This window comes from Rhodnius prolixus, unplaced genomic scaffold (genome assembly GCF_049639745.1).
Source record: "Rhodnius prolixus isolate KJV_2025 unplaced genomic scaffold, Rpr scaffold_11, whole genome shotgun sequence".
Taxonomy (NCBI): domain Eukaryota; kingdom Metazoa; phylum Arthropoda; class Insecta; order Hemiptera; family Reduviidae; genus Rhodnius; species Rhodnius prolixus.
In genome coordinates, this window is record NW_027411625.1 from 9,566,003 (window position 1) to 9,585,998 (window position 19,996).

The window sequence follows — 19,996 nt, forward strand, 5'->3', positions numbered from 1 at the left end:
CTGTGAGTCATTCAGGAATGCGGGAGCTGAGGCGTGCGAGGTCCCTCTAACCAAGGCACCAAACTGTTAGGAATCACTGGCGGGCATAATGCTCGCACCTCCAAGGATATTAAGCAGGGTTTCGCCGTATATGGCCACATTCTCTACTACGTGCTGGCTACAACTTGTTCTATGAAGAGGTTTCCTTAGTAAACCACATTTTGAGATCGAAGCAGAGATTCTTACTTACTCAACTTCTATTCTGCCAACAGATGGGTTGACGGAAGCTAGTTCACATCATCAGTTACCGGCTACCAAGGTGTCGATCTCCTCAAAATTTAAAGTTGATTTCCTAACTTATTCAAAGATCTAAATGTTCTATTCCTTGTAGAGAGATTCTACAGAGGGACTTGACCCCCTGAAGTAACTCAATCCTCAAGACTTTCTCTGGCATTCTTAGCAGTTCACTAGCCCAGCAGATATTAACATAGGTTGAGTGTTTGGAGAACATATTCGAAATTTTGGGAAATGAAAAAGCTTGAGAGGATGGCCAAATCAGGCGCCTCTTCTCTCTAGCATATTGGACATTAGTGTCCTATTTTTCTCACGGTATCCGTTTATTATGAATGAGCTGGGAGAGTTTTTCTCGGCTATTAATAGAGGGTTGCTGATTGGATTAATGGTCTAAAATAGTTAAAGGGAATTCCAACCTGCTGGCCAAATTTCTTACAAATAGTTCAATGGATAGGAGATGTTTCCTTAAAAAGCCATGTCCCGTGGGTAGGGCATCAATTTTCCTTAACTCGATTTTCGACCTGTCGAGGGGGTAGGTTGTGCGAGTCTTTTCAGGAACCTACAGGAAAATATTCATCTTCCCGACATCAGGTGTAGCCCTGCGGCAAATGTAAAAAACGAATTCAGTTCTGCTCGTGCTCAAGAGAGCGTGGTTAAAATTCACATGTGGTATGAATTTAGATTCGAATTGAATTTCTCTCTGAATTTAGATTCGAAGTTCATCGGGAAATCAGGTTCATCAAATCCACCTTTTTTTTCAAGTTCCTGTTGCTTTTCTCATACCATACGAGAAGCAGGTTTTAGATGATAATTAGTTGCCATGCAGTTGTCCGAAATTCACTGTGCCTCCAAGGCAGTCGTGAAAGAAGAGCTTAAAACCAAACATGAAGTACCCAAACATAAAGCATTGATTGTAACTTCACTCTCATTGTTTTAGCTGTTATTCCACTCATAGTCTCACTAATAATTTACGTTGTGATTTCAGCAGCCAACGCAAGCTCAACCAAAGAAGAGTAAGTCAACAGGAGTGGTAGCAAGTGGCAGCACGACCAGTAGCGGGCCGAGCGGTGCCCCGGTAGCAGCCAGCACCAGTGCTCCGGCGGCTGGGGTTAGTACGCCCCTCGGCCCGCCCCCATTGTTAGTGGGGGCAATAGTGCCAAGTTCGCCGCCCCCACCGTTGCACCCTGCGCCAGGGCTAGCTCCTGTGCAGGCGGTGCAGACCGGTCAATCGGTGGCCGCGCAGGTCACTAGCTCGAGCACTGCTAGCCTGGGCGTCTCCGCGCCCGCACAATCTCCGCAGCCCGACACTACAGCGCCTCCTCCAACGCTTCCACTACAGTCTAAGGCGAGTTGTGTTTTTTTTTTTTAAGAGTGCCATGATTATGCTTTGGGCGACCTAGAGCTTTGTCGGTCGCAAAGTTCTTTCATTTTGAGGATATTGTCTATCTACCAGGCTTCTGTATAGTGGAACAAGCAGTCTCGAACCTGACTTCTCCAACAAGAAAATTGGAATAATATTAAAATTATTTAAAATTTAATAAAATAAGACGATTTTACTGCAGTCGAGATCTCGGTTGTGTGGAGCTCGAATGCGACTTTACTGATTCGATTTTCTTGAAAATGACTGCAATGATTTTCAATTAAATTCGTTTCGGTTTATCTCTTTTATTTGAAAATTATTTCCAAGAAAATATTTAAGAAAAATTTTTAATTGCAACCAAAAACTGCATATGTTCAAACTAAATGCCACATCAGAACAATGTACGATTATGTAAGCTATATAATATTAAGGGAGGTTAAAGCACCGTAGAATTTTAATTTAAATTAATTTTTTAATAGGAAGTGCGGCTACAGAATAATGTATCATGGATATATATATATATTTTTTTTAAGAAGCTTTTAAGATATGTATTAAACTGATAAGTGCTGGTTTTTTGTGGGTTAAAAAAGAATCATTTAAGTTCAAACTTTTAAAAATTGTTCAAGGGGGAATAGCTGGAAAAAAGAAGATAACATGGTTTGTTTTCACTCAATAACTAGTAGGCTTCAAGGAAAGATTCAACTACATATATACTAATTTTTTTTAGATACCCATTTATTAGGATTCTTTCTTTTACAGGAACTGGTGGATGTATGCGTTGGTACAAGTGTAGGCACGATAACAGAACCGGACTGCTTGGGCCCTTGTGAACCCGGTACTTCCGTTACTTTGGAGGGTATTGTCTGGCATGAGACGGAAGGTTAGTACCTACACAATATCTTCATTTGCTTCAGACATTAAACGTGTGAGGTTGGACTTGCACTCAAATCTGATATAAAAAAATAATAATAATTGTTTAATGTATGTTGGTGTATGCATTTTTTTTAAAAAAAACCTTGTGCATTAATAGTTTGATGCCTTGTATTACAATCAATCTAAGTTTAATGGTGTGCTACTCTTTACTGAACAAATATTTTGTAGATGATAATGGCCATCATAGTAGGTAACTGTGACAACTAATAAATTCTAAATATATTATTTAAAATTTAAAGCAGTAAAAATGATATTAAAAGATATAATATTTATAAAATTTGAATGAAACTCATAAGCTTTTTCAAACGTTTCTAACTGGGAGTAAGGGTGAAGTGTTGGGTACCTTTTGTCGTTTAATCAACCCTTATACTTAACTTTTTAAACTGTAAGTTTTTGTTAATCTTCGTTCCTTAAACATAGGCCTACGACTAATATTTGTTTCTGTTTTTACTCTTGTTGCAGGTGTACTAGTGGTGAATGTGACTTGGCGGGGCAAAACGTATGTGGGTACCCTGCTGGACTGCACGAAACATGATTGGGCACCACCCAGGTACCATAATAGCCTTGCTTTTGTGGGGAGCAGTTATGTTTCACCTTTAGAAATTCTTTTAGCTCACTTCCCACTTACTTGAGAACTTTTAGACCTTCAGGATTGATCTGAGGTTATATCCAACGGCTTGCAGGCTTAGTTTTCTTTTTACTTTTGGCACCAGTTTTAATTTCAACTTCATAAGTAAGTCGTCGTAGGAGTGTTTTGGGATGAACGTTGATTTGAAATGGAGATGGCTACATTTCTTAAAACATTAATTAATATCTGTGAGCTCAGTGAAATAATAGTACCTTTAAATTATTAATAATTGGAAGACCTACACTAGTAGAAGAACTTTTGAATTACTGCGGAACACATTACTCCAATCTCCAATTTTACTAGCAGTGAACTTACAAGATTCTCTTAGCCTATTTTTAATATATATTTTAATTTTTAATATTAAATATTTCATATTATTTGAGATACTCCCTACCTAGGTATGAAACAGTTTGGGCTTATTTCACTCTGTATTCGAGGTGATCCAAATACCACGTAACATGAGATTTCTCGTAAACATTGAAAGTGTTCTTTAAAAAAAGAGAAATTGTGATGTGGCCAATATATGTGAAAGTATGAGAATCTTGTGAAAATTTGCCATTACAGTCCAATGTTACACTCAATTAACGATGAAAACTGGGTCACTTTGGTAAACTAATACACCAGCTTGTTTGAGTATGGGCCAGAGTATGGTAAGGGGGGAATTGGTTTTAGATGCCATCTGGAATTATTTAAAACAGCTAATCGAAATTATCACTTTACTGAAGATCTGTGGCAGAACAAATATGACTTCTTTCTAACAGATGTCGATTCTAGTCTGCTTGCTTATCGAATTAAATATGCTAATACAAAGAATTAAAGGCTGATAGCGGTTGCCATATTTAGTATGAGATATCTATTTAAAGAGTAAGCAGCTATTATTTTTCTTAATCCTAGTAACAAAAATCATTGCGATCTAGGCGAATTTTCTTTATGAGCTTACAACTGAGTTTAAAAAAGTTTTTGAAAATGGACTGTGTGTATGAGATTGTGAATTAGCATGAAAAACAACATCGCAGGAGTTTAAACTCATTTTGTTTGGATAGACCAGTGGGAACCTAATAGAAAGTTAGCGGTCAGAATCCCTGTACCACTTTACTGATTGGTTATTTCACTTTCGTGAGCATTTACTAGAAAAATACTCCAACGATTCTCTTAACTTTGAAAAACAATAGGAATGGTTCTGGATCAAGGACATTGTGTTCCACACATACTTTCAGTCATTAAACATTGGTCGTAGGAACACTATTTTGTTAATTTTTGCTCTTATGAGACAAAACAAAGATGTTTTTAATTATTAATAGAAAGAGGTATTAACGAAGAATATTAATGCAGACAAAAAATGGACTCACCAATCCAAAACGTAAATCCACTTGAAAGAAACTTATTTCAACATCGCCAATGCAACTTTCTTGGTGTGAACGTTATGATCTGTTATCTAAAGGGACCAGAAAGATGTTACCGATTAGGCGATGGAACCTATTTAAACTATTATTGGTGCATGTTTGTTATAAACAACTAATTTGTTTGAAAGGAACAAGGAAAGTAAAACGATTAAATTAGGAAAATTACTGTACTACGTGTCGCCAGACCACATTCCGTTCATTTGGCTGGCCAATTTAGAAGACACAAACTGGGTTATAGCTGCTGTATTCGCAAGTCATTGCTCCTTCCGATTACATTTCCCCCCCTTTCTTGATGCATTGAACACTTTTTCGACTACTGCATAATTTCCGTAAGACAAACACAATTGGATAGGTAACTAACTGGTCGCATCAAGATACAAGACTTTTCCCAATCCGTTTGTTGCCTTAAAAATAGCCGAAACTAGGACAATTCGATGGATTTTTCTTTTCTTTTTTAAGTCAGTGTCTTCATTACTTTTTTGAAAATGACTCTCATGATTTAAGAAAAAAAAAAAGATTAGCAGTATACTATTATATTCAAATGGCTTGAGTATTTTGAACGGATTTAACACCTCTAATATTTAAACTGTCCGGTAGGACAGTTGTGTAAGGGTTGATCTTCCAAAACTAAACGAAAAAGCGTAACATTCAAAACACCCAACTTAGACAATTTCTTTCTCTTTTCCTATAAAAAAAAATTCCCAAATTTTCTTTAAAATATAGGAAATCCTCCTTTATAATTAAAGAGAGGAACTAAATTGTTGCTAAAATTACGAATTTGAAGAAAGCTCAGTCAGTTGGCCAGTTTACTTTCTTTCAATTCTTCGTTCTATCATGCAATAATGAATAATAGTAATAAATTATCATTTATGTAATTGGCACAAATAAACTAATTTTTAAAAGATAGCCAAGTTTAATGAAAATCGTTTAATCATATGCGATTTTTATGCAACAGTTTTTTTTTTAAAGAAAGCTGTTTCATTGCTTTTTCTAAACCTAGGCACAAGCTAATCATGAGAATAAAGCTGTAATTTTTATTTAAAACTTTTTTCCTGAAGAAATATAGGCATTCTGGAGAATCTTGAGAGAGAACGGTTTAGTTTAAGTGCCATACACGGATTGGAAGGCTGAGAGTGTTCGCTACCTGACGTAGGCCCACTTAAAAACCTTCGCTCTTCTCTTCGACGACTGCTCTAAATCCTTCTTTCTTCATAGGTCCTTATCAACTCCTAATATATATATTTTTTTTAGCCAGCGCGGAACAATACATGATCAAGGACATCTTTCTCTTCTATGACACATCGAGTACGCTTGGCTTCACTCGCTGTAAATTCCCAGTGAATACAGAAGTAAAAGTGTCCCAGTTTTTTCTATGGTTGAGTGTGTTTAGGTATCCACTTCTCTGTGGCATAATATCTATAAGATGGTATACATGTATTTACGAGAAACCACATGCTACGTGGTATTTGGTTCGCCATGTACAGACAAGCGATACATTTCCAGGTTCTGTGATTCCCCCACAAGTGATATGGACGCACGAACGCCCAAAGGTCGTGGTAAACGTGGACGAAGCGCTGCAAATGCTGGCGCTTCAGACTTGTCAAATTTCACTGAAACCAGAAGCTCTGTACATAGTAAGTTACGCAGTCAGAATACTGCAGGTGGGAAAGGAAGACGAGGTCCCGGAGCAGGCAGCCCCACACCTTTTGCCACACCAAAGGTTAGTTTTACATTTATTTGTATTTACAGTAATATACAGACTCACAATATAGAATTTTATCAGCTGTGCAAGCTCAAACATTATTCTTATCAGATATTATTTAAGCTTGCTTGACTAGAAACCGTCGTTAGATCGTGTGGCTTACTAAATTTCAATAATTATTCTCCAACACATTGTGTCATGAATAATAGTAATCGTGCAGGTTTTTGTGATGTTAGGTTTTATGAGAAGTGTACATTTTGAGGCCCCCATAATTGTGAAAAAGTGATTTTTAAAACTTCATTAGGTCAGAATCGTTCAACAGGAAATGCTAATTTATTTATTGAATCGATTTTTCAGCTGATAGTGATTTTCTCAGAAAATGGCTACAACAATATTCTTTTCGGTCTGTCACTTTTATTAGAAAGATTGTTTAAGAAATATTCCATCGGTCTGTCACTTTTTTTGCTTTCTGAGGAAGAAGTGCATGCGTAGTTTTTCAATTTAGCTACCTTCTCTGGAGTGTACGGTAATCATTGGGTTATATTTTTTTACATCTCTTAAGAGTGAGTACTGCAATCGCAGTTTAATTTCTTTTATCCCTCTTAAGAAATAGTACTGAAATCGCAGTTTATTTTTATTTATACCTCTAAAAGGAGAGTTCTGTGAGGTGTTCTGGGGGCCTTAGATTCAAATCCATAAATTAATCCCTTCGTAATTGGTAGTAATGTTGACTGTGAGGGTAGTATGCACCACCGATTTCCACTTATAACCTAAAGGAGTAATTTATGATGGCTCACAATATCTAGTTCAATAGTGAAATTCACTAAAATTTGTTAGTGAAAAATAGTAAATTATCTTTTAAAAATAAGCCCTGTGAGGGCGAACACCACTTTTTATTTCTGTTTGTAGGTCGAGTCGTCACAGGGAAAAAGGAAAAGTAAAAATCACGAAGAGGAACCAAACCCAAAACGAAAAGTGGGGACCCAAAACAACAGTACGACGGCCAGTTCCAGTGCGCAGATCTCTGTGCCACCCCCTCCGGCCGCGGCACCACAAACAGCCCAAGCGACCAGCCCTCTTCCGCCGCCCGCCTTGCTTGAATGTCCGGAGCCGAACTGCTCCAAGAAGTATAAACATATTAACGGACTCAAATATCATCAGTCACACGCACACGGCTCTCCTGACGATGAAGACACCAAAGAATCGGTCACTTCCGAAGAAGAAGAGCCAGCCGAGGTGAAAAAGGAAGATCCACCGGAAATAGCACCGTCCATAATTCCAGTTGCGGTGCCACAGCCTGTAGTCCATGAGGAACAGGAGCCCCCAGAAGAAGAAATGACCATCCAAGTGCCCACACCGCCCTCACCGGTCATACAAGAAGAGCCCACCCCACAGCCGCCGGTACTCACTAAAGTACCGCAGTTTAAAGTGAAGCCAGCTTCAGCGTTAATGCCTGAAGAGAAGAAACCTGTGCCCCAATCGCCTACCAAGACACAACCTCAATCGCATAAGAAGAAAAATCGTAAATCACCATCTGCAAGTCCGCACCCCACACCGCTGGAACCGCCCGCGCTTGGCTTGGAAACATCAAGAGATGATGTACAATCGCCAGCTTATTCTGATATATCCGACGATGCGGCACCATTATTAGAGGCCGAAGTTGAAGGCAAACCAAAAACCGCTGATAAAAAAGAATCAGGACAATCGCCACAGTTGCAACATTACGGCATTTATCCTTACTACGGGCAGCCGCCGTATTTGGTACCTTCTGTGTCTGAAAAACCAAAAGAATCACCCGAAAAGACTGAAAAACCTTTGGAAAAAGAGAAGAAAGAGGGTGAATATCCACAGCAGAAGATACTATCGCAGCACTACTACCAGTATGGATACCACGTGCCCGGGTACCCTTATAACATGGAAGGATACCCGGTGGTGATCGACGAGAAAAAAGACGAGAAGTCACAACCAGAAAAGCCAGCCTTACACATTCCAAATCCACCAAAACCAAAAACTGAGACAATCACAACCGCAAAGGAGAAACACCAGAATGAAAACCATCAGATCTTAAAGGAGAGCATTGAGATGAAAAACCAAGTGAATCCGGCGTTTCTGTACCAGAGACAGAACAGTCAACAAGGCCAGGAAGACATGAGAAGGTTTTATATATATCCGGAGAGGAAGGAGGCCAAGGCGACACCGCCGCCGCAGAAAACGCATCCTTCGCCCAGTCCCAAGCACAAGGACAAGGAGGAAAAGAAGGAGGAGAAGAAACAGGAGGGCGTGAAGCCCACCATGGAAACTCAGGGACCGCCCCCACCTCCCACCTCCCAGTACGCCTATATACACCCTGGCTACATGCAGTCTCCGCATTACGGACCTTTACCCTTCGACCATTCCATGTACCGAGGAATGAACCCAATGCTGGTATCCGGCTATGCGAACTCTCCATATCTACATCCACAGTTGCACGCAGTACCACGCTATGGTCCGGAAGATTTAAGCCGGGGGCAGAGTGGTAAAGCGTTAGACCTACTACAGCACCACGCTTCTCAGTACTATCCACATCCATCGCACAAAATACACGAACTCCAAGAGCGGGCTATAAAGTCGCCCACACCGAAAGGGGGCAGTCAGAGTGGCAGTTCGCCGACGACAGCTTTACAGAGTGCGAATGCTGGAGGTGGGCCGGCTGGAGCTGTGACTGTAGGTCCAGGGGGGTCGGTGGTTCCTGTGACCTCTGCGCCGGCGGCCGCGCAGACACAGAACAAATCGGCGACCGTGGCCGAGCCCAAGGACTCCAGGTCGCCGCCCCCACAGCGCCATGTCCACACACACCACCACACGCACGTGGGGCTGGGCTACCCCATTCTCGCAGGACAGTACCCCACGCCCTACGGAGGTAAGCCACTTTAGGACTACTTTGCATACACTGAAACCTTTTGCACTCCAAACGCTCTGTATCTTTGGACAACTCCAAATTATTCTTTCTTTGATCTTGAATTAAACTTAGGATCCAGCAATTTTCGGTTAAATTAAAGCTCTCTCTCGTATATCTCTAAGTGGAAGTATTGCAAGAGTGCAGATTTGTGATTTTAAGTTCTTATCATAAAAATATTTAAGTAAAAGTTCGAAAAAGTTTTACCAGTTGGTGTTTACGTGTCGGTAAATCGTATGAAGTTCAAATTTGTTACTTGGTTTTATAAGACGGTCAATATCGTTCCAGACAGAATCAAAACCGAAAATTACCGTTTTACTGAATCGGTTTTTCAGTTTTGGAAACGGGAAATATACAAATAGTTGGCATCATAATACTCGTAAATAAGTGCTCTGTGTTCAACAGTTCCATATTAGCTACCATTTGTCTGCTTAATGTAATTTCGGTAAAATCTGCACAATTGCCATATTTCTTTTTACAGTGGTAAGAAATAATAAAGGTTATATTTTGACTGTAATATACCTTAACATATAAGAACAGTGGCACTGGCCGCCATACCATTAGAATACCCCTAAGTGTCTGGGTTAATAGTACTACTGGACATTAGTGCAAAGGGTTTACAAAAAAAAAATGACCAACTATATAGGACAAACATCAAAACGGAACCTTTCAAAATATTTAAATTTGTATCCCTAAGTAATCGTTTGTTAATATAATATTTTTTACATTTTATATAAGACGCCATCTGTAATTTTATCACTTGTACATATGTTTATATCTGAGTTTACATGATCTCACTTTTACATTTTTTTTTCTCATTATTATTATCAAATAATTTTTAAGAAAATTCTTTTCTTTTTTTTAATTCGAAACGATCAAATTTATTTAACTTTTATTTTTTGTAAATTTTAGCCAAAATTGTGTGTACAAATGTTAAAATAAGTAAAACTGAGCACAAGAGGATGTTAAGTTTGTCCTGACAATTTTATTTTATTTTTTTACAAGCTTCTCAAATAAATTCTATAAATATGGACTTATAATAAAACGTAATAAAGCTTAATGGTGTCTCAATAAATTTCTAGAAAGAATACTATTTTACTATTTCTTATCGTACTAATTAGAATTCACCCAGTAGACAGCCATATTGGGTCCAAAGCAGGAATCCTGATGTTTTCTTGGTACTGCATCATAGAGTACAAACTTGTAAGGTTCCTGGCTCTTTCAATAAATAAGATTTCAAGAGAAAGAAATTAGCGATAGAACTTTCACAATGCAAATCTCGACGAAGTAATTGCTTTATTCTCCGTTAGTGTTTTATTCTCCGGGATCATTTGAACTATAAACTTCTATTTGCAACCTGTTTCATACTTTTCAGCAATGGTATCACAAATCATTCACTGTCCCTGGGGGTCATATCTATACCCAAAAATCAGTTTAAATTTGGTGGATAACGAATTTGTATTCATCATTGGCTTGCGTTTTAGTCAAAGGTTCGCCGAATCGGTAATTTCTGGCAATAGTGCACCATGAATCTCTTGGAAAGGGACGAAACCCATCATTATCCCAAGCAAGCAACTTAAATTACCCATGAATAATATGTCTTATATTTCCTCTTTTTTTTAAACTTTCCAATATAACATATGCTTCTGTAAACAAATAATCTTTACGCCTAAAGCACTGGGGTATTTGCGTTCAGAGAGGGGAGAAAAATTAGAGAAGCTTCATCTATTCTTCGCCTCATCTTTAATTTACAAATTTTCTGAAGAAATTTATTGTGACATTCAGTACTAAGAAATTCTGGGATTCAGGTACTCTAAAGAACTTTTAGTTAAGTATAATTTTGAATTTTTAGGTACTCAACTATGTCCGACCACATTTTTGAATTTTGGACGTATTTATAGAATTATTTGATTTTTCTTACAATTATTTCCATTTTTTTTTTTTATGGTTGAACTATAATCACATACAATCAGGATGTTCTAGTTTTTATTAAATTTCAACTTCGGAAGCTCAGGGTAGGATAACAAAACACCTCTCAGCGGTAATCTCAGTTCAGTGCACTCCTTATATTTTTGGTACTTTTTAGAGTTTTAAGAAAAATATCCTGGTAGAAGAATAGGTGGGGGTTCGCACAGATAGTGGCGTGTCCTGAATGTTGAGACCTAAGGCATATACGAACTCCTCTATAGTGTTCAAATAATCTAATACATTGTTTAGCAGGTTTTAATGCATTCATAGATATTTTATTGTCTATTTATAAAATGAGTAAATTAAATTTTAATAAAAAATTTATTCTGCTGACGTTTCTTAACTACGTAGATCTACAAAGACTACTCCAGGTAGTTTGCAATTATTATAAACATCAAAAGTATGTAGTTTTTAGCTTTTTTATAAGAAAATTCTTGCACAAAAGATTTGTTTTGTACATTTGAAATTATTTTGAAATCGTGAACAGTTTTTTTGCCGAACAGAACAGAGTTGGCATAAGATTAGCAATACATGCGTAAAAAAATAAATGATTTCGTGAAATGGCGCCAATTGTTTATTTTGGAAGGAAGAACAGATGCCACAATAGCCGGGTTGCTTTTTGTTGCTATATTCGAACAAATATTATTGACCTACTTAGGAAGATAATTGCCCAGAATATGAATTCAAATTGCTTGCAGTACAGTCTTATTTTCTCTCGCCTTATAATTTGGAGAAGCCGTGTAACATTTTTAAGTTACCACTGTGTAATTCAGTGTAACTGTTTACTGGCGGCGAAAGTTGGGGTTTTTACTGAACTTTTTGTACATGTTAAAATTAAAACATTTTAATCGAAGAATGTGAAGGATAGTTTCAACTGTGAACTGTTACAAAAATGAATGTACACTGAAATTAATGACTACTCATTTCGTGCCAAAATTAATAAAATGCAAATAGGATAGAAATAAAGGCATGTCTTGCATTCTTGGAAAATACGCCACTGTATTAGTACATTCAGAATAAACACTGACTGTTTTTTTTTTCTTCTACTTTTTTCTTTTTTTCTCCAAAACAGATTATGGTCCTTCAAAGGTTTGTTGCTTAGAGTATTCTTTATTGAAGCTCTAATTTGGGTTAGCGAAGTTTTGACATTTTTAAAAACCGTACATCCTGTAAAAAATTGATTTGAATCCATATTTATTCATATTAATATTTCTGTCACTTGCATGACCTACATATACTTTAGTATTGTCCATCTTCTTACACTTAAGTACATAACTATAACTGTTGCTTTTCACTGGTATCAAGATTATTTGTGGAAATGTATTATCTGAAAGATTTGGTGACTCCTTCTAAGGAAGTAAACTTATTGTGATATTTTATTGAATGATTGATAAATTTTAATAAAAACTGGTTAGTCAAAATGATATTTTTTTTTTTTAGAATGACTTTAAAAGTTTAAAAAAAACAACAAAAAAACGCCTTACTGATACGCATTATTCAAACAATTTCGAATAATTCATCAATCGTCATTCCTACTCTGGAATTTGAAATAATTCTTTTAATCAGTTATTCAATGTTTTCACTTGAAATTTGTGCATGCACTTCTTGCAAATAAATGTTAATTACTCGCTAAAAATTGTTGGCGTTGCCGCTCCCACTCCTAGTGAATTCTTCTGTGGGTTTCTGCCAATAAACCTATTCTGTACGTTTTAAAAGTTGCGGAAGTGTGTATTGTAGATATGCAGAAAAAGGAGAAAGAAAAAGGAAATGTCTAAAAAAGGGAGTTAAAAGTTTTTAAGAAAATAAATTACATTTCCAATGATTTCTGACTTTTATTCAAACTATTATTTAAATTATTTTTACATTATGGAGGCTACGTCACGTAACCGCACTAGGTTTCGCTATTAGCCGAAGTAAGCCAACCACCTCACGTTCATCCAGCTCATAAACACGGATCACTATTTTTTCTACGATTCAAGTTATCCGTGCTTACATTCAATCTGGCATTAAATATGTTCATTTTTCTTTAACGGCTCATCATTTGGTTTCTAGAACCACTCTTAATCGCCTCCAGAAAAATAAATTTGATGAACATGTGCTAGGTGAGTGGGATCTTTTTTTTCAGCATTTAACTTAAAACCTTTTATACAATTAATACATTTTTATTAAATTTGAAAAAATAAATTGAAACTATTTTTGGCCAGTGTATTAGTTTTTAACCATTTGTAACACTTATATTCCAAAGTAATTTTTTTTAACGCGCTTTTTACATAATTTTGATCAATTCAAACTAATTTTCTAACCAGTTTTTCTAATTAATCTTTTTTTGAAACATTTTATTCCTAAATTTTGGATAATTTGAAAAATTCGGTTTCATGTCAGCAAAGAGCATTCGAATCTCGAATAAAAACCAGTTAAGTATTTGTGAGATGAATGGATCAAAACTGTCAAATAAAATGAGGAAAGAAGTGTTAAAATAATAATAATAATATAATATAATATAAAAGATATGAGGTGGAAATTGTTCAAAAAGAAAGTACTGGCTTTTAAGCAAAGAACTTCCAAAAAAATGTAGTTACCCGAGTAGGTTGGAATCCAAGTTCATTATGCTAAGGGTTTAGTGTTAGCGTGGAGTCGGTTGTTATTTTCAGTGGAAGTGCCTTCCTCTGTCGTTGCACAATCCTCTGAACCTTTCTTGGGCTGCACGATGACTATCGTATCGGTAACTTGTGCATTTCTTTCAATAGCACAACAATAAAGGGAAAAACAATAAACAAAGATATGAAAGCGAAAAAACTCATGCTTTACATTTCTGCTGTTAATAGTTCTCTATAAGGGCGGAGAAATCAGGTAAATTTTTCTTCAAAAGATAATTTCTTCTTTAAAAAAAAAGTGTACAATTTCTACTTTAAAATCGCAGGTTTTTCAGCTTTTGAGGTATGACGATCGCGTTGTTTGAAAGAAAACAGTTGTTTGAAAGTAAATCTACAATTTATCCTAAAGATCTTGTAGCTTCTCGTACCATGAATTTAGTTCCTAATACGCTCTATTATTTCCTGAGCACTGATGCTTTAAATATTCACTCCTCTTGAATTCCTTAAAATTAGGATATTATTACAGTACTGTGGTATATCGGCTAACGAAGATCATTCCGAAATCACATTCCTAAACTGAATCGTGAATTTTCTGTGGGTTACTACAGCAAATCGTTCTGTACTCTATCTGCTCTTTAATGATCAAGTGTTATAAAATAGTAAAAAATTATTAACGGGCAAAATCTTACCAAAGCCCGAAATGAACAACTAATTATTTGAATGCAGTGCTGGTCTCTTTCTTTATGTAAGTGAAAAATATGTCCTCAGTTGAATGATTTTATTTTTTTTTAAGAATGTTTTTTAAGTGTTTCACACGATTGTTTTAAGGCAGAAAATGGGTTCATTTCAGCTTCATTGGAATGCCACTTTGTAGCAAAAAAACGGAACTCTTCCTAGTAGGGCAGCAATTTTTTGTTTTAATTGTTAACTCGCTGTAAAGAACGTAAGCAGCCCATTCGGGTTGATGGGTCCCCCTATGTAATGTAGTCAACTCACTTCTTTGTTCAACGCGGACGAAAAACATAAGCTTCTGGAATGGTCCTACCGTATTCATGATTCCTGCTCTATATTAGCATGCGCATCTACTAAACATTCGGTAGTCCGAAAAAATAATGTGAAGCTATCTTTAAAGAAAAAGTAAGTTTTCCGTCAGATTGGCGGACGCGTTCAGCACTTTTTGCTTGTCCGACGTTTACAGCTATAGCCTTATGACAAAACTCGTTTAATACTTCCGATCCCATTACACTTACAGTTCTATTGATTTTTACTTTTAAGAATTACATTTTTATTTATTTAAAATATACTTTAGAATTTTTATACTATTGACACCTAAAAATGAACTCTGAATTGTATATAATGCAACATGCAGTGACAAAATTATTGAAATTTCTAATAAAATTTGGAGGGAGAAATATAATAAAATAAAAATGTATTTAAATGTGTATATGTCTTTCTCAAATTTAAAAAATTAAGAATTTATATTTAAAAAAAATATATTGTATATTTATACATGTAGGTAGTATGGAAAAATAAATGTATTTGTAAGGAAGATAATAGTTTTGCAAGTAAGAGGCGAAAACTGAACTGTATCTAAACTGACTTTCTACTACCTATAGTGCATATTTCTTGAGTTTTGATTTAATTCAATTGGGCATTAGAGTTGTATATAATCGTATATTTTTCAGTTAATCCTTGTTTTGTTTCCTTGGTAGTTGAGCGAAACAGTCTTGAACTAGATTCCTTGGTGTAGTATCATTTTGTTTTCATTATAGCATTTTTCAGTCAAATTAGAATGACTTAGAGTTTTCCTGTTTTCAATTAAATAAGACTTTTCTGTTTCCTCAAGCCGTGTTGAAACTGATTTAATCTTTTTTTAAACACAAGTTTAATTCATTTTCAGTTTTGTTTTTTCAGCCGAATTGAATTTTCAGTCTAATGAAACAGTTTTAATCGAATTAAATCTTGAGTTTCTACTTTCACTTCTTTTTCACTCATATTTGTAATTTGTGATAAAAACCAACACACATTTTTGAACAGTACAATTTTTGGTTTAAGGTCTTTTTCAGCAGTGATTTTTTCCCCAAACCAATGAAAACTGTATATTTTATTGCCCTTGTTAATTTCTTTCTTTTTTTTGTTTTTCTTTTTCTATCCAAGTTTGGATGTAAAAAAAAACAACTAAGGAAAGATATTTTTTTTTTAGTAAATTACTCTCTAATTCAGTTTTTTATTTCAGTCAAATTCAGAAGTTTTTTTTTTTTTTAATTAACTTCTTTAATCTGCAATAAGATGTAAATTTAAATAGACTGAAAATTGTTATAAGAATGGCAAAGTTTCACTACGAAAGTTTCGCTAAAAGTATTCTATGTTTAAAGTATATTATACGTATATTAAAATTGGCAATCTTGTATTTTGAAATTAGCGTATTTGCTTTAATTTTTTGTTTTTTGATTTTTTAAACATTAAATTCTTAATGGAAAATTAAAATTTTATATAAATAAATATATATACACATATACATATATATAAATTGAAAATGTATTAAGATCTCAGAAAATATTAAATAAATAAATGTAAAAAAAAAAAAAAAAAATGCCAATATATTTTGGAAATTATGTATTTATGGCATATACATTTTTAAACAAGAAAAAATTAGCAATTTGATTTGTTAATTCTTAATAAAAATACTCTTCAATATTTCTGCAAACAATAAAAAATAGAATTGTTAATAAAAATAATTGGGCAAACATTTGATTTATTTTTTTAACGAACTTCTAAAAAACTAGGTAACTCCCACACGCTTTTTACTGCAGTTTACATAATTAAATTTTACTGAAATCTAGAAATTTAACTTAATGGTTGGTTGGCTTCAAAATGAAGAAGTGTGACATCACAGCTCCCGCAGGATTCGAATTTCTTTAAAAACTAAAAAAGTTTTACACCAAAGTGACACACCTAACATAATTATTGATGTTGGTAATATTCCAATATCCAATGAATGGTGTATGTAGATCACAGTAAAGTTGAAAAAAGTTTATTTAAGTAGATATTCTTCCAATTCAGAATTGTATCAGCACATTTTATATAATATAAAAAATTTCAGTTAAAGAAGCAAAAATTTAATTTTTGTGTACTTATTTATTTCACATCAGTTAAAAAAACTGAAGTGATCGCCTATTTTTTCAGGCGGGGCTTTACGCCCAACTACCTTATTAGGTGCTATTCATTTTTTGTTTCAGTTTATTCAAAATAAATCCACTTTTCATCGCAAGTAATTGTTTGGTGGAACGAAAAAATTCCTCGGTTTTCGGCGGGTAGCTTTTATTGGAGTGTAACATGATGTGAAATGTCAGCTTTATAAAGTCTGCTCGTGAATTGCAGCTTTCGCTTCTGATTCAATGTCAAAAGCGACATGAAACGGAATATGGAGCAAAGTTCCCCGAAATTCTAGATTCAACTCTGTCTTTATTATAAAAAGCGTAGATCATATCTTTAGCCTGATATTAGCATATACTGGAAGTTAAAGTGGCGACTAACAATAATCGCGGTGCTAAAAAAGCTTCGTGCGCTAATGACCTCAGATGTTGACGTTCATTAAATTAAAAAAGAAAGAAAGAAAAAAAAAGAAATTGGTAAACAGTCATTGATCTCCTTCAGATTCGTCCATTATCCTTTATGTATAGATATAGAATATATAAAAAAAATTGACTAAAATATATACAATTAATTACAATGTCGAAGTACCTCACTTCTTATTCTTGCTTCTCTTTAAGCTGGAACACTGCTTGTCCTTTCATTCCTCGTCTGGCCTCAAACTCGTCGTGACTCCCAAGACTCCATCCTTCCTTAATCATATTCAGAATACGATTCCATTTCCGCGCTTCCTCTTACTACCGATCTTTATTTACATTGTTAATAATCAAAATTGTTCATTACTTGTTCCTTGTCTTCAAGGATGTTTTAAAAGACTTTTTCCAGAGTTTGTCTGAAAATTTTGCCCTGCACATCTTGAGAACGATCGATGGCTTGTTAGGATGTTTAAGACTACAGCCAGCTGTTGGGATAGTATCAGTTGTATTGGCTTGCTCAGAGATCCTACCTTCAACATCCTATCCATCTTTCGCTATTGTGCGGGACAAATTTTCAGGTAATCTATTCAGGCATTTACATATATTTAAAATATATATTAATTGCAACAATCCCTAATTTATTGATTAATATGATACATTTTAATGAATAAAGGAAAATATCTATTATTATTATTATTTTCACCTGCAGGTTTATATTTATTTGGGAATCCAAGCAGTTTCCTATGTGTATATACAATAGTATCTGGGCTTTTTTTGGACGCGCAGCTCTGAAGCTATTTTTAATTATTTATGGGAAAAAAGTAAATGGAAATAAAAACCTTATGTTAGAAATAAACCAAAATAAAAAATCGGTTCCCTGCTGTTGTAGAGCAGGGATGGGATGGATATTGACTTTTTGCCGCGGATCGGATGAATAATGACGAGGATCGAATAAACTTTTAGAAGCACCTCGTGTCAATTTTGATCCTTTAATGGTATTGTATGTTACCTTTAAGTTTGAAGATGAATCTATTGCATAAATTCCCGTATTAATTTAACCTGGTTAATTTTAAAACCAGGATTGCGGGGATTGTTCGCTTGCCTACCAACAATTCCATGCAGATTCTAAAGAAAGTGTTAAGTGTTTGTTAATATAGACAATAATTAATTCGTAATACATTGAACAGATTTATCAGTTGGTCGTGGCGGCAAATATACAATCGTAGAATGTACAGAAATAAAGTCATTAAAAAAAAAAAAGATCACGTAGACTTTAGGTGAGAGCATTCTTAAACTTTTTTTTAATAAAAAACCAACACGAAAAACAATAATTGTAATATTAAAAGTGATATAGTATTTATTTTGACTAGAATTTTGAGCTTTTAGGTGAAATGTGTTCTAATTTAAGCAGTTGGTCATTCAAGCCATTGCGTCTGGCTTTAGCCTTTCCGCTTATAGAGCCGAGTTGCTACTTTTTAAGAGAAATATTGTATCATTTAACGAAACTTCAATCCGGATCAAGATAAAATACAAAATTGTAGACTAAACACATTGATTTTGAGTTTAAGATGGTGGATACTATTGGTTATTGCCATGAAATCCTGAATACCGTGTCATAGGCAGGTGTCACTTGTAGTCCTTTTTCATCGTCTGTGCGAAGTATACATGTTAAAGCGTACTTGACAGCACTGTTAGAATTTTAAGATCGAAAAAAGTTTAGTTAATCAGAAGGGCTTATTTATAGAGAGTGATTATTATATTATATAATCAAGTATAATTTTGAAGTTTTTTTTTGCCTGGAATTCTTGAATAAGGGACTTATGGGAAATGCTGGATGAGAAGCCTCGAATTTTGGTACTGGAGTACGTTGCATGCACTGAATTCAGGTCCATTGTAAGCCCTATTATAATCGTTACCACTTGAATTAATTGTTGCTAACATCAACTGAAGTTTTAAAAACGTGTCTATTATAATTTTCATTACAGAAAAAGAAAGTCACCAGTAATTACATTATTCAGTTTCAGAACCATTAATTATGCTTACTTGATTGTTTGGTTATAAAATAAATAATACGTGTTGAATTTATGTTTCAGCTGCAGTACTGGCTACGGAGCATGCTGCCGCAGTCACTTCGGTGCCCTATCAGGGCAAGTGAACCGTACCTTGAGCTAATTTTTGGCAGCTTAGATTATTTAAAATTAATCTAAAAATAATTAAGTTTTTCAAATAGTTATTTTTTTATATTTGATTGTGTGACAGTTTAGTTCATGATATTCTGTACAATTTCTATACCCTGACTATATGGGATGATATTAAAGAAGATGAAATCCATTGTTTTGTTATTGTTTTTTCAACGAATTTGGTGAAATATTTGTTACACGGAAATGAAAATTTTCTAATGCGGTTATATAAGTTTTCCATGCTTTTAGTTCTCTGTAAAACAAAAACGACATTCGTATGATTTTCTTGACATAATTTTACTTGACATACATATCACGTTTATTTTTTAAATTTTTTTTTAAAGTGAAAATTGAGTTAAGTGAGAGGGTACCGGGGGTGAGTGAACGTGGCCTTTCCTGTAAAGTGTCTTTGGTGATCAGTTTTACCAGCTTAAAGGATGGTACAAGGAAA

General features: G+C 35.0%; 1 protein-coding gene across 4 annotated transcripts in view; it reads left to right on the forward strand.

The window, feature by feature from the left end:
- LOC141459141 (uncharacterized) overlaps positions 1-19,685 on the forward strand; it is a 39,340-nt gene extending 19,655 nt beyond the window's left edge. The window contains exons 5-10 of one of the 4 annotated variants that reach the window (XM_074137789.1): positions 1,259-1,618; positions 2,393-2,513; positions 3,029-3,116; positions 6,101-6,317; positions 7,209-9,198; positions 19,459-19,685. In XM_074137789.1, the coding sequence (XP_073993890.1) occupies positions 1,259-1,618; positions 2,393-2,513; positions 3,029-3,116; positions 6,101-6,317; positions 7,209-9,198; positions 19,459-19,520 (2,838 nt within the window). In that variant the 3' untranslated portion in view covers positions 19,521-19,685. Of the gene's footprint in view, positions 1-1,258; positions 1,619-2,392; positions 2,514-3,028; positions 3,117-6,100; positions 6,318-7,208; positions 9,199-17,774; positions 17,897-19,458 lie in introns of those variants that run through there. The other 3 variants (XM_074137791.1, XM_074137790.1, XM_074137792.1) reach the window with 3 other exon arrangements.
- Positions 19,686-19,996: the final 311 nt, after the last annotated feature.